Raw genomic sequence first — 13,630 nt, 5'->3', positions numbered from 1 at the left:
AGGTCCCAGGTTCGAATCCAGAGAGCGGAGTGAGTGCCCGCTGTTAGCTCCAGCTTCTGCCAACCTAGCAGTTAGAAAACATTCAAATGTGAGTAGATCAATAGGTACCGCTCTGGCGAGAAGGTAACAATGCTCCATGCAGTCATGCCGGCCACATGACCTTGGAGGTGTCTACGGACAACTCCGGCTCTTCGGCTTAGAAATGGAAATGAGCACCAACCCCCAGAGTTGGACATGACTGGACTTAACGTCAGGAGAAAGCTTTACCTTTACCTTATAATATTTAGTATTTCATATCCCATTCGATCATGACACCTCTATGCCTCAGTTATGATTAAGTGAATGAAAATGTTTCTTGTTAATATTTTATTGAATCCTCTATTTCCTGTATGTGCTATCCACAGCAAAAGGAAGGGCAGTTTAGCGTCCTGCAGCTAGTGGGCATGTTGCGTGGCATAGCGGCTGGCATGCGCTACCTCTCAGATATGAATTACGTCCACCGGGATTTGGCAGCCCGCAACATCCTGGTCAACAGCAATTTGGTTTGCAAGGTGTCGGATTTTGGCTTGTCAAGATTTTTGGAGGATGATGCCTCAAATCCAACATACACGGGGGCCTTGGTGAGTTCTTGCTCTGGAAACAATCATTTTCCTAACTCTGCTATGTTTATTTAAGCTTATAATGTCTATAAGAACTTATTAGTGTTCAACAAAGGCCAATTATGTGTTATAAAATAAACACTGCAGTTGTCCAACTAAACAAAAAAATAAAAGTAAATTATATTGGGGGGGGGGTAGAACTGTCTTCAGGCTGAAGAATTTAAAAAGAAAAACAAACCCTATATTGGATTACATGCAGTTGGCTGGCTGTGGTTAGCTTCTTGGTGATTGTCCTTCTACCCTGAGGGCCTTCCCCATGGTGGCCCCTCAGCTCTGGAATTCCCTTCCCAGGGACATCAGGCTAGCACCCACACTGTCAACCTTTAAGAAAGATCTAAAAACTTGACTCTTCCAGTGTGCCTTCAATAATTGATAGCAACAACAACCCCTCACCATTGATAATCTCCGAGTGATGTATTGTCTCCTTGCCTTTCCAGTGGATGATAACCTTCCTCTGCCCCACCTCCGAATCTTTTAGTTAACAATACAGCACTTTATTACCTACCTTATTAGAGATTCATTTATATACTCCTCGCTCCTTTGCCCAATTCTCTCGTCATTTTAACTACGGTTTTGCTTTTATATGGTGGTTTTTATTTAACTGTTACATTATTGTTTTAAATTATGTTTTATTTTGTTTAAATCTTCTGTTGATGATGCTTGTTTTGTTTGTATGCATTTTATCCTGTTTTATTGTGGGTTTTGGGCTTGGCTCCATGTTAGCCACCCATGTTAGCTGCAGGCGGGGTATAAAAATAAAGAAGTTGTTGTTGTTGTTGTTGTTGTTATTCTGCATAGAAGGTGGCAGGAGATGTCTGAAAACTGGTCAAAGTTATCTTCCATTAGCAGAGTGGTTCCCAACCTTGGGCCTCCAGATGTTTTGGACCTCATCTCCCACAGTTCTTAACAGTTGGTAAGCTGGCTGGGATTTCTGGAAGTGAAATCCAAAGCACCTGGAGGCCCAAAGTTTGGGAACCACTGCATTAGCATAACCTTTCTACTGGTAGAAGACAGATCCTTGATCTAAAGAACTGGACTTTGGTAGCATACTTTGCCTGTCTTGAAAGATTGTAAATATGCTCAAAACTTGTCTTTGTCAGAATTACCCCTATAAAGAAAATAAACATGCTTTGATGACAGTGTTACAATCACAAAGGCAAACTCACTACTTCAATCTTTTCGTTGTCTTAGGGTGGTAAGATCCCTATTCGCTGGACTGCCCCAGAGGCAATACAGTATCGCAAATTCACATCCTCAAGTGACGTCTGGAGCTTTGGGATTGTGATGTGGGAGGTCATGTCCTATGGTGAGAGGCCCTATTGGGACATGTCCAATCAGGATGTAAGTTCTCGCATAAGGCAACCCTCCCTGCCTCCCTCCCTCCCTCCCTCCCTCCCTCCCTCCCTCCCTCCCTCCCTCCCTCCCTCCCTCCCTCCCTCCCTCCCTTCCTTCCTTCCTTCCTTCCTTCCTTCCTTCCTTCCTTCCTTCCTCTGAACCAGACATTTGCTCATAGAAGACTTCCATCTTTACTGCAGAGGATTGTGTCCTGAAGCATTTCATTTGCTGTAGGTAATCAATGCCATTGACCAGGACTATCGCCTGCCACCTCCGCCAGACTGCCCCACTGTCTTGCACCTACTGATGTTGGACTGCTGGCAGAAGGAAAGGGTACAGAGGCCCAAATTTGAGCAGATTGTCAATGCCCTGGACAAGATGATTCGCAAGCCATCTGCCTTGAAAGCTACTGGCACAGGGAACAGCAGGTGAGTGACATCCATCTGAACCAAGAGGCATAGGAATCATATTTGGTTCTGCCATATATTTATTTATTTTAAATATTTATGTATCATCTCCCAACCAACACAGCTCCCAAGGCTATAAACAAAAAAAAAACCTAATACAAAACAAAAAATAAATACGATCTAAAAATAGATGAAATACTCTTTAAAAATTCCTAAAAATAATCTGGTGGTATGTACAGGATACATCACGAGCCTCTGCTTATTCTATAACGGGTCCTTAGGCCGACTGTGGAAGATACAGATGCTTACTATGAAACACCTTATTATTTATAATAATGTCCAATTTTTCTCTATAAAAAGAGATTTGAAAGAGTTTACAATGAACACATTACAATAGAATAAAAAACTAAAAATATACAAATATTAAAATGGAATTAAACATGAAGTATTAAAAATAAACAGTTAAAATGTGTATCATGTTGCTCATTGTAATTGTGCAGTGGAATGTCAGCTGCACATTTAGCAGTGACTCACATACACTGAGCAACAGTGGTATCTAGTAGAGTAGGGCTCGAATCCTGTTTCATCTGTTTCTTTCATGGTTTAGTACTGTTTCTTCCATTCGGATGGTACAAAACGATATAATCCCCTGAGAATGAAAGAAGTGAAACAAAAGGAAAAAGGGCAATGGTATCCATTTGGTCGGCTGATTTTCGGCATTTGGCTGTAGGCCCTGGCTGGCAGGGCCTACAGCTAAGTGCTTGGCACTCAACACTCGTAGGCCCTGCCTGCTGGGCCTACAGTAGAGCACTTGACTGTAGGCTCTGCAAGCCGGGCTTACAAGCCATCAAGCGCTCGACACTCATAGGTCCAGCTCACAGGGCATACAGCTGAGCGCCGAGCCTGCTCAGCTGAGGCCCTGGCTGGCAGGCCCTGGCACTTTGCCACCCAAGACCCAAAAAATCTTTAGTTTTTGTGGACCTTGGACAGAAAAGCCCATTTGTATAGGTGCTCATTTCCGAAACAGAAACGGGGCTATACAAATGGTACAAATAAAAACGGGCAGTGATTCCATACAAATGCACAAGACTAGTATCTAGTCTAAGGACTGTGTAATGCAAGTGGGAGTAATTGTGATGACAGTTATTTGTGACACACTGCAACAATGTAGAACTTTGACCAGCATCTCCTCTTGCCAAAATCATTTTTTCATCACTAAATCCAGAATGAAATTTTTGCATGCATGTTCTCATGCTAGCTTGCAAAAGAGATGGTGGAAGAAAGAGATGGAAGAGATAATGACAATTCACATCAATTCACATAACACTTTCAACAAACCTGTAAGTTAGATAAAGACACTTAAATTGATAGTTCAGGTGACAGAGAACCAGAGCTTTTCTGATTCAGAATTGGCACTAAGACACAAACTTATTTTTTCCTATTATGCTCTGTTCCTATCGTGAGAGAGCTGTGATTTTCTTCTTGTTTAGCAAACTCACAAGATGCTGTTTGGGTTTCTGATGCCATTTATGAGAAGTGAAGGGCGTAAGGATGAAGCAAAACATAGCTGGCTATGAGACAAACCCCTGAGTATGAAGAGTGGGGCGGAAGGGGTAAATGGGAAGACAAGGCACAGTCCCTTGCCACCAGGCTTAATCGGGCACAGGGCATCTTCTCATTGGAAGCTGGTAACAGTGTATTGGGAAGTTCCTCTGTTTCTGTCTCCTGTTCCCAGCCTGAAAGTGCCAGATGCTTGGTGTCAGCAAAGAGGAGCTCCCTGGAGGGAGATTCAGCCAGGATTAGATGGTCCCAGAACAGGGAAAGGAAATGCATCCTGTTAGCATGGAGAGGTTTTCCCATGGGTTTCATAAGCCTTCGTCCAGAGCCTGGGGAAAAGAGAGGAGGCCTCGGTTGTGTGCAGTTTATTAAAAATGACCCAGTGCCGAAATAAACTTTTTTTGTAGTTTAAAGTCAAACAACAGCCAAAGAAAACAGAAAATATTAGACATTCAAAACAAGTTGGTAACCTGCAGTGCTTTGAGGATGTAATTTTGAGGGCCAGTCCTTATATTACTCAGCTGCCATTCTGACCACATTTGCATCAGTATATGATTGTACAAAGAGAAGTGAGCATATAGTGCAGCACTGAAGCTGGCTGGGACTCCTTCCGCAACATCAGCTTTGTAGCTGACATTAATTACGTGGCCAACCATATTTTCCTGTGCTTCTTCTAATGTATCTATTTTTGTCTTCACAGACCATCCCAGCACCTGCTAAGCAACTCACCCCCCGATTTCCCATCACTCACCAATGCCCATGAGTGGCTGGATGCCATTAAAATGGGTCGCTACAAGGAGAACTTTGACCAAGCTGGCCTGACTACCTTTGATGTCATCTCGCGCATGACTCTGGAGTAAGGGCCATACCTCACACTGCATAACAGCAGGACAGAGTTTCCAAACAAGTATACACTTAACAAAGAGCTGCAGCCATCTTTGCGCTCTGATGGTGTACACGTATGATACACAAATTTAGAAAGCAACATTCTCCTTACTAATAATAATATTGACCAACACACATTGTGGTGCCTCAAATATTACACCTGTTTTTGGGTATATTTGGCCTGCAATTCCAAAAAATTGCACCAGTTTTTTTCCCTATCAGCTCTAGTTTTTGAGATACAAAATGTGTGTCATCTACCAGTGGCAAAAGCCAGTGGGATTTTGGCCTGCACAAATAAGAGTATGGAAGTCATGCTACTCCTCTATTCTGCCTTGGTCAGATCACATCTGGAATACTGTGTCCAATTTTGGGCACCACAATTGAAGGGAGATGTTGACAAGCTAGAATGTTTCCAGAGGAGGGCAATCAAAATGATCAAGGGTCTGGAGAACAAGCCCTATGAGGAGTGGCTGAAAAAGCTGGGCATGTTTAGCCTGCAAAAGCGAAGGCTGAGAGGAGACATGATGAAGGCCATATATAAAAATGTGAGGGAAGTCATAGAGAGAAGGGGGCAAGCTTGTTTTTTGCTCCGCTGGAGACTAGGATGCAGAACAGTGGCTTCAAAATACAGGAAAGGAGATTCCACCTGAACATGAGGAAGATCTTCTAAAACTATGAGAGCTGTTCGACAGTGGAACTCTCTCCCTCGGGCTGTGGTGGAGGCTCCTTCTTTGGAGGCTTTCAAGCAGAGGCTGGATGGCCATTTGTCAAGTGTGCTTTGATGCGATTTTCCTGCTTCTTGGCAGGAGGTTGGACTGGATGGCCCATGAGGCTCTTCCAGCTCTGTTATTCTATGATTCTACCTGTTGCTCACACACAGAAAATCATGATTACCATATCTAAGGAACTAGAGCTGATGTGGTCTATCCAATGCAATTTTCTATCTCATCACTCACAAATAACCCCAGGAACAGGCCTAAAAACCTAGACACCAAGAAATTTTTGGTTGTTGGGCTGTATAAATGCCCTTTGAGAAGGCAGGTTGAAACATCAGCTGCCTATGCCCAGATCGCCAGCAGACCAGACTCTTCCCATGCAACCTCTTCCCATGGTGCCCAGTAAAGTAGATCTGATGCAATAGTGCCATTATCATCACTATATGGGGACCATGAATATGGATCTGCTATGGATGCATAATTTCAAGAATGCCTTAGTAAGCCTGATTTTGAATTCTGAGCTAGATTTTTCAGTGTATGCCCATGATGTCCAAAGAAGACCAAAGAAAAGAAAACTTGGGAGGTTTTTTTTTTTTCGTGTCAGTAGCGACTTAAGTACATACTGCTTCTGGTGTGAGAGAATTGGCCGCCTACAGAGACGTTGCCCAGGGGATGCCAAGATATGTACCATCCTGCTGGGAGGCTTCTCTCATGTCCCCACAAGCTAGAGCTGACAGGTGAGAGCTCACCCCATCTCACAGATTTGAACCGGTAACCTTCAGGACAGCAACCCAACCTTTAGGTCAGAAGTCCAGCCGGCACAAGGGTTTAACCCATGCAAATAAAGCGTAAGAAGGTCCTTCAGTCTTTTTAACTGAAAGACCTCCATGAGCTATTTCTTTTCATAGGCAAATATTATGCAATCACCTATCTATGTAAGAGGCATATATTGGTTCTCAATGTGTGAGTTTTTTTTAAGGTTGTAAAGGTAGGCTGGAATCCTATGAGGTACTGAAGTCTAAAAGCAATTAACTACAAATAAATTAACTACATGTTATAAACAACATATAACAGAATTGCAGAGGTTTCTGCTTTTGCATCGTAGAGGCTTGTAAGAACAAGCCCTCTCTGACATATTTACACCTGATGACACCCTGGGCTACCCTTCAAGGAACACAGAATTGAAATCTTAGTCAATGAAATGCTGATTAATCCGATTTAATAATTACTTGCATTCTTTTGCCCCTCAGCATTCCCTATTTCTTCCCTACCTCTTCACAGATTTAAAAGTATTAGTATTTACCATTTGTTGCAATAATGAAATTTCTTATGTCATGTCAGTAGGTTCAGGATTAGACACAAGACTCCAAGAGCCTTCATTTAGCTCGCTCCTTCAAATGATTATGTAAATGTCTTCCATCTTTTCCTGCCCTGGCATTTCCTCCCCACAGTACATCTGACACCATCTATGGGGCATTCCTAATGCTCCTTCTGCTTGATTGACCCAACTTTTTCCCCATGTTGTCCTTTATTATTCAATACATTATTGCTCCTAGATTCTGCTTTAAAAGGAAAATGTCTAAGATTTAATTCCATGTTGATGTACATAGTATGCTGTATGCCTGGCTGCCTGCAGTTCATTATTTCCACCTCCGCCAAGTTGCTTACATTATACACGATTGTTGCAAAAAGTGATATCAGTAGGTTCACGCCTTCCTGCTCATGAGTTTCTGTGCTTTGCTGGAACACCCCGCAATCATAATCCCGATGCATTTATGTACACAACAGCATCACAGTTTATTTTTGTAATGTGTGGCCAAGCTAGTTAAGCTCTCCAAAAAGAGAATCACTGTGGATTCCTAATGCATTTGTTCTAATTTGAGAATAAGAACAAATCATTTGAATCTCCAACAAAAAATAAATAAATAAATAAAGTTTCAGAGGCACCTTCTCTTCCTGGTACTGAAGAGCTCACAGTTTGTCCCAGTCTTAGTTGACAGTAGTCAGAATATCAGTGGGGTGCTAAATCTGCTCTGGATGTTAGTTAAACTTGCCTGAAATGTTTGACTATACATAGTCAAATTATAGAAACAGAGTTGGAAGAGACCCCATGGGTCCTCCAGTCCAACCCCCTGCCATGCAGGAAAAGTATAATCAAGTACTCCCAACAGATGGCCATTCAACCTTTTAAAGGCCTCCAAAGAAGGAGCTTCCACCACACTCCGAGGCCGTGAGTTCCACTATGGAACAGCTCTTAATGGTCAGGAAGTGCTTCCTAATGTTCAGGTGGAATCTTCTTTCTTGTAATTTGAATTCATTGTTCTGAGTCCTAGTCTCTAAGGCAGCAGAAAACATTCCCTTTTCCTTATGACTATAGCTGGACTTTCAGTGCCCCCCCCCCATACCTACGATAAAAGTTGCTAAACTTCAATTACAGTGGCCATTCATGGAGGTCTACTGCGGGCTCTAGAGGTAGCTTGACAGTTGGTATAATCATTTTGTGTCCGATTATGAGGACGCACCAAGATGTCTCTCTAATCTCTCCCACGCTCCACCAGAGACAAACTGGGTGTATGCATGTTTAACATGCTCATGTGGACCTGTAGGGAAGTTTAGGTCAGCGTAGAGCAGTGATTCCCAACATTATTTTTGACCAGGAACCACTCTCCAACATTAGTACCAAAAGGGTTACAAATCAGTTTTTGGACAACTTTAGATTTGGTTTGGTAATTTGGGGTGCTGATTCAGAAAACTGCATTGGATAGACCACATCAGCTTTAGTTTTTGATACAGAACATATGCCGTCCAATAGTCACCATCTGCTTGCCCATAGAAAATCGTATTTAACAATCTAGAACTAATGTGGTCTATCCAGTGCAATTTTCTGAATCAGCACCCCAAATAACCCCAGGAATAGGCCTAAAAATGAAGACACCAAGAATTTTACTTTTTTGGTTGGTCTGTTTTTAACTGTAGTAGTAACATGAAGCTCCGGACCATATTTTAGTTCTTGCAGACCACTGGTTTAGAGAAAGCAAGGGAATACTAATTTCTACATTGCCTGATATCTAGGAGTAAGGTTACTCTAGTGTATACCATTAACCAGGTGCCAGCCAATATTAGTTTGGATTGATATGTAAGAACCCAGTGAGTATATCAGTGCAAACAGCAAAATCCCCATGTAAGACGATCTTATTTCCATTTGCAGAGACATCCAGCGCATTGGTATTAGCCTGGTTGGCCATCAGAAGAAGATTCTCAACAGCATCCAGCTCATGCGGGTTCACCTCAATCAACTTGAGCCTGTAGAAGTCTGACAGAGCAAGCAGAGCCCAGCTAATCTGAAAGGGCCTGAAGATATCACGTGACCCTTTTATTGTAAAAAGGTGGAAGAACAGCAAATTTCAGGCACCGAATGAGAATATGTGAAAACGTCACACTCCACAGATTAGAATCCTTGACAGTTTTAAAGGGTTTTTTTTCTTCTTTTTTTGAAAAAAATACTTGAGGCACTGCAAAAATCCTGTGGAATTTAAATATGGATGGATTTGTACATTGGAGCAGGCGACTGTTAGTACACAAGGTAGAGATGGAAAGACAGCTTTGGAGTTGCAAAAGCACCTGCTGCCATTTGTGTGCCAATTTATAGTTTCAGACCCATTGCAGACATGCGATTTGGATATTTCTTTATCCAGATCAGGCAAAATTGAGATAAACAGAAAGACTGTGTTGCCGAAAGAAATCCCTTTGAAGCTTTTGCTTAGCCCCTGGAATTTAGTTCCAAGAAGAAGAAGAGACAAATGCCACCATCTTTCGGGAAATTTTGGAAGAGACAGATGTACAGTGAAAAAAGATGCGATGCCTGCTGCCTCAAGCTGTGAATTTTGGGCACCGTTTTGGGTGACTAAATGAGAGATGAACAGATCTGCGAGGCCATATGATGTTCCCTGATTTATTTGAGTAGGGCTTGGGCTGGATAATTTCCTGGCTGTTTGGACCCTCTGATGAGTAGTGAGTGGGTGGAGGATGAATTTTGAATCTTCAGATTTAGGCAACAGAACACTTTGGACCCACCATGACTTCTAGGTTTGTATCTGGTTCCTTAATGAGGGAAGTAGGATAGAAACCTCCTGGTTGTCAGATATGGTACATGGAAATTTATCTACTGAGGGAATGGGTCTTCCTTTGAGGTGTCCTAGTGGATATTGATACCAGAAAAAAATGAAATAAAACATTTGGCAGAGAAATACCTATGTGCACAAGGCTTCATTAGAAGGCAGCAGAGTCTAATGTCGATCTCATGGCTAAAATAGCCTTTTTTTAAAAGGGCGGGGGGTGATTTCAAGGCAATGTTAAAACCTTCTCAGATATTTCCTTTACAATAAAGTATACAGTTCTAACACTAATACTCATTTTCAGAAAGATCCCCAGAGTAGTGGGTGTGTACTTTACATCAGAGTGGATGTTGCTCCAGAGTGAGTTTCCAAAATGTAGTCAATATTCACATGATGGCAATCCCAGATCATGCCATGAATATTGAGATTTTTCTCACTTTTTAGATACACATTGTTGAATACTGACTATAGGGGCCTATCAGTATTCTTATGTGTATTCAGAATTTCATTTAATTTACTTGTGATTGCAAGCAGACATCCCTGTTTCATTTCTTAGCACTTTATCTAATGCCTTGCTTCATATAATGTGGAAGGATTCATTATTCATTCAAAATAACCAGCATTGACTGGATTGTCAATGCTGGTTATTTTGATGTACATCAGATTAGCATCAGCAGTTCCTCTGCACAAATGCCTAAGAAATCATGGCTGAGAGGGAGAGGGATGATATAGGAATTATTTGATATGCAAACATATGCACCACAATCTTTGTTCACATATATTTGTTTAAAATATGTTAAAAGTATTGTACAGGTTAAAGAGAGGTAAGACATAGCGAGATTCAGAAAGGTTAGTCTAAGAAATCTTTGGTACTGAAAAGGGGATTCTTCAGTGACTTTCTGTGTTTTTGTATTTTCTCCCATTTTTAATAGCTCTAGAAAAAGCTCTGCTACAGAAAAAGGTTTGCTTAAACCCAAAGCTGACCTTGTAGTGCTAGATCATGTCACCATTGAGCACAAATCACAACAGATCAGGAACACAGACATCACAGTATTAGTTGAGGCGTGAGGAAAGCACCAGCAATATGTAATAAAATGTTACTTTTTAAAAAAGAAGCATAATGCAGTCTAACCTCTTTTAAACAATACCAAAAAACAATTTATCATCTGAGGCAGAGGTTTTCATAATTGCTAAAATGCCAAACCCCTGCCATCATATTTCCCATGTACAATCTATGACCAGGTGTACCCAAAATAGAACCTGCTCTCATCTTCCATTCAGAGGAAGAGAAATGGCCTCTTCCATCAGTATAATGCTACTCATTCTCCAAAAGTGCATCTCCACTGTACAATGAATGCAGTTTCACTCCAGTTCAATTGCCATGGCTTAATGCTATGGAGTCATGGAAGCTGTTGTTTTACAAGTCTTTGGCATTTTTTGCCAGTGAGTGCCAAACTGCAACTCTCAGGATTCCATAGCATTGAACCATAGCAATTAAAGTGGGGTCAGATTGCAATAATTCTACAGTGTAGATGCACTGCCGATGCTCAAGGGCAGTAGGAATGGGCCTGGCACAGCCCAAAACCATGGTAAAAATGGAGCTGCACTTGGAATATCCCTGGTTGTCTTGTGCACTAAGGCTGATGATATGCAGGGATGTACAGGCAACTTCCTTGTACAGCATTGTTCCAAGCACACATGCTTGTGCATTGTCACAGTATCCTAGCTAATTAAGATCTTCAGGGGAAAATAGCCTTAATTTGCCACATAATGAGAAGACAGGAAAGCTTGGAGAATATAATGATGCTGGGGGAAATGGAAGAAAAAAGGAAGAGGAGCCAACCAAGGGCAAGATGGATGGATGGTATCCTTGAAGTGACTGGCTTCACCTTGAAGGAGCTGGGGGTGGCCATGACCGATAGGGAGCTCTGGCGTGGGCTGGTCCATGAGGTCACAAAGACTTGGAAGCAACTGAAAGAATAAACAACAAAGAACCATGAAGGGAGTGCAGTGTATATACTTGAGTCCATGGAGCCCCCGGTGGTGCAAGGTGTTAAAGCGCTGAGCTGCTGAACTTATGGACCGAAAGGTCACAGGTTCGAATCTGGAGAGCAGAGTGAGCGCCCGCTGTTAACCTCAGCTTCTGCCAACCTAGCAGTTTGAAAACATGCAAATATGAGTAGATCAACAGGTACTACTCTGGCGGGAAGGTCACGGCGCTCCATGCAGTCATACCGGCCACATGACCTTGGAGGTGTCTACAGACAACACCGGTTTTTCGGCTTAGAAATGGATATGAGCACCAACTCCCAGAGTCGGACATGACTGGACTTAATGTCAGAGGAAAACCTTTACCTTACCTTGACTATACTTGAGTCCAACATTTTGAGGGCATTTGAGAAAGCATATGAAATGGGAGACATGGAAGAAATTGCGTGAAACACCCAAGATCATATTAAAAGAGATGATGTATTCTTTGGTCCTGAACTAAGGAATATACCAAGCTTTCTCCCTCCCTAGCTTCACTTTCCTTGTCAGTTTCCACCATGGCTCAGTACTCACTGGGGATGGCAGTCCTTTCAAGGACTTGTAAGACAGCTTTAATTGCCACATTAAGATTATGAAAAAAGTCAGTGGCCAGCATACTGAGAATATGTATCCACCCAAAGGAAAAATGGTTTCCCTTGTGTTGAGATGGGAGAAGCTCAAGGGAGAAAAAGCCTTATTCCTGATTGTATCAGATCCCTAGCCAATGCCCACAATGGATGTCACAAGGAAATGATTCCCATACCAAAATGCAAGTACAATACAGTAATTCAATTACATAGTGCAATATGCATTCACCAGCTGTTGGATGTGTATGCCTTGAACATTTGCAGATGGTAAATTAGCAGGAGCACATCCCTAATTCATGTTAGCAGGAGATGATAAATCTGTGCTGGGAGTCAAGGGAGAGGGGGCGGGCTGAAGATGGCTGGCACTACAATGCAGTTGTGGCCAATATGTCTGACTTGCAGCATAATCATAAATGCAGAGTCCTGGTTAAAAATGGCAGGCAATGTGAGGTTTAATAGCAGATATACTTTGCTATGTTTCAGCATTGCACAGTTGAGACTTCATCCATCAACCAGCACATTTCCCTATGGCCAAGATCTTACCAGTTTACATTCCTTAGGACAGAGAGTTGCATCAAATGCAGAAGAAGTCCCATTCATTTCACTCATCTTTGACAATTCTTTCTTTCCTTGAAAAATTGCCCTTTTTATTCTGGAGATACTAACTTTAGGAGAATACTTGCCAAGCTATACACAGATAAGAATATCAGACTTTCTAGTTAATGATAATGCTTAAGGATACTCACCCATCCTGAAGATCTACCTTACACAGAAGTTCAATTTGGCCTTAGTTTGAATGGGACATTGGGACAGTTAGGCCAAGATCCTACAATGCATGGCATAAATGATCTACAAGCAGAACTACACAACATCTCTGTTTTTATGGTGTATTCCCATGCCCACACTGGGAATTACCAATGAGCTGCTACAACCCTTGCCTAGATAAAATTGGATTTGGCCATGCCACCAAAGGCAGAGTGATGGCATCATTCAAGGATCTGCCAGGTAGGTGATGCAATCATTTTGTGACTAGCTATGGAGTCATAATCAAATGGGTCCAACCCACCCACTCCACTCTCCACCAACCACTGAGGATTGCAGTGGCTAAACAGTGACAGATGGGGTAGGGAGGCTTTGGTTGCTACCGACTGAAAAAGAGATTTTTCTTCGTGTACTCTGTGAATGCACACTAATGGAGAAGCTGCGCCTGCGCAGGTTCCGACGGAAACTCTTCCAAGCTGAAGTTCAAATTTTTGGCGGTAACCACGCCCCCCTTCCCAAGGGGCATATAAGGCAGCCCCAGGCGCCCGCTCTCCAGTTCCTTTTTTTCCGCCGCAAGGT

General features: G+C 42.3%; 1 protein-coding gene across 3 annotated transcripts in view; it reads left to right on the top strand.

Annotated features, from left to right (window-relative positions):
- LOC100566394 (ephrin type-B receptor 5) overlaps positions 1 to 9,806 on the top strand; it is a 202,174-nt gene extending 192,368 nt beyond the window's left edge. For 2 of the 3 annotated variants that reach the window (XM_062971697.1, XM_003227578.4), the window contains exons 14-18: positions 405 to 620; positions 1,851 to 2,000; positions 2,229 to 2,422; positions 4,659 to 4,814; positions 8,768 to 9,806. In XM_062971697.1, coding sequence (XP_062827767.1) covers positions 405 to 620; positions 1,851 to 2,000; positions 2,229 to 2,422; positions 4,659 to 4,814; positions 8,768 to 8,876 — 825 coding nt within the window. In that variant the 3' untranslated portion in view covers positions 8,877 to 9,806. The remainder of the gene's footprint in view (positions 1 to 404; positions 621 to 1,850; positions 2,001 to 2,228; positions 2,423 to 4,658; positions 4,815 to 8,767) is intronic. The other variant, XM_062971698.1, reaches the window with a different exon arrangement.
- The last annotated feature ends 3,824 nt before the right edge of the window (positions 9,807 to 13,630 follow it).

The sequence above is a fragment of the Anolis carolinensis genome, chromosome 2, assembly GCF_035594765.1.
Source record: "Anolis carolinensis isolate JA03-04 chromosome 2, rAnoCar3.1.pri, whole genome shotgun sequence".
Lineage (NCBI taxonomy): Eukaryota > Metazoa > Chordata > Lepidosauria > Squamata > Dactyloidae > Anolis > Anolis carolinensis.
The sequence above is the reverse complement of the archived record's forward strand: the minus strand, read 5'-3'. Positions and strand labels throughout refer to the sequence as shown.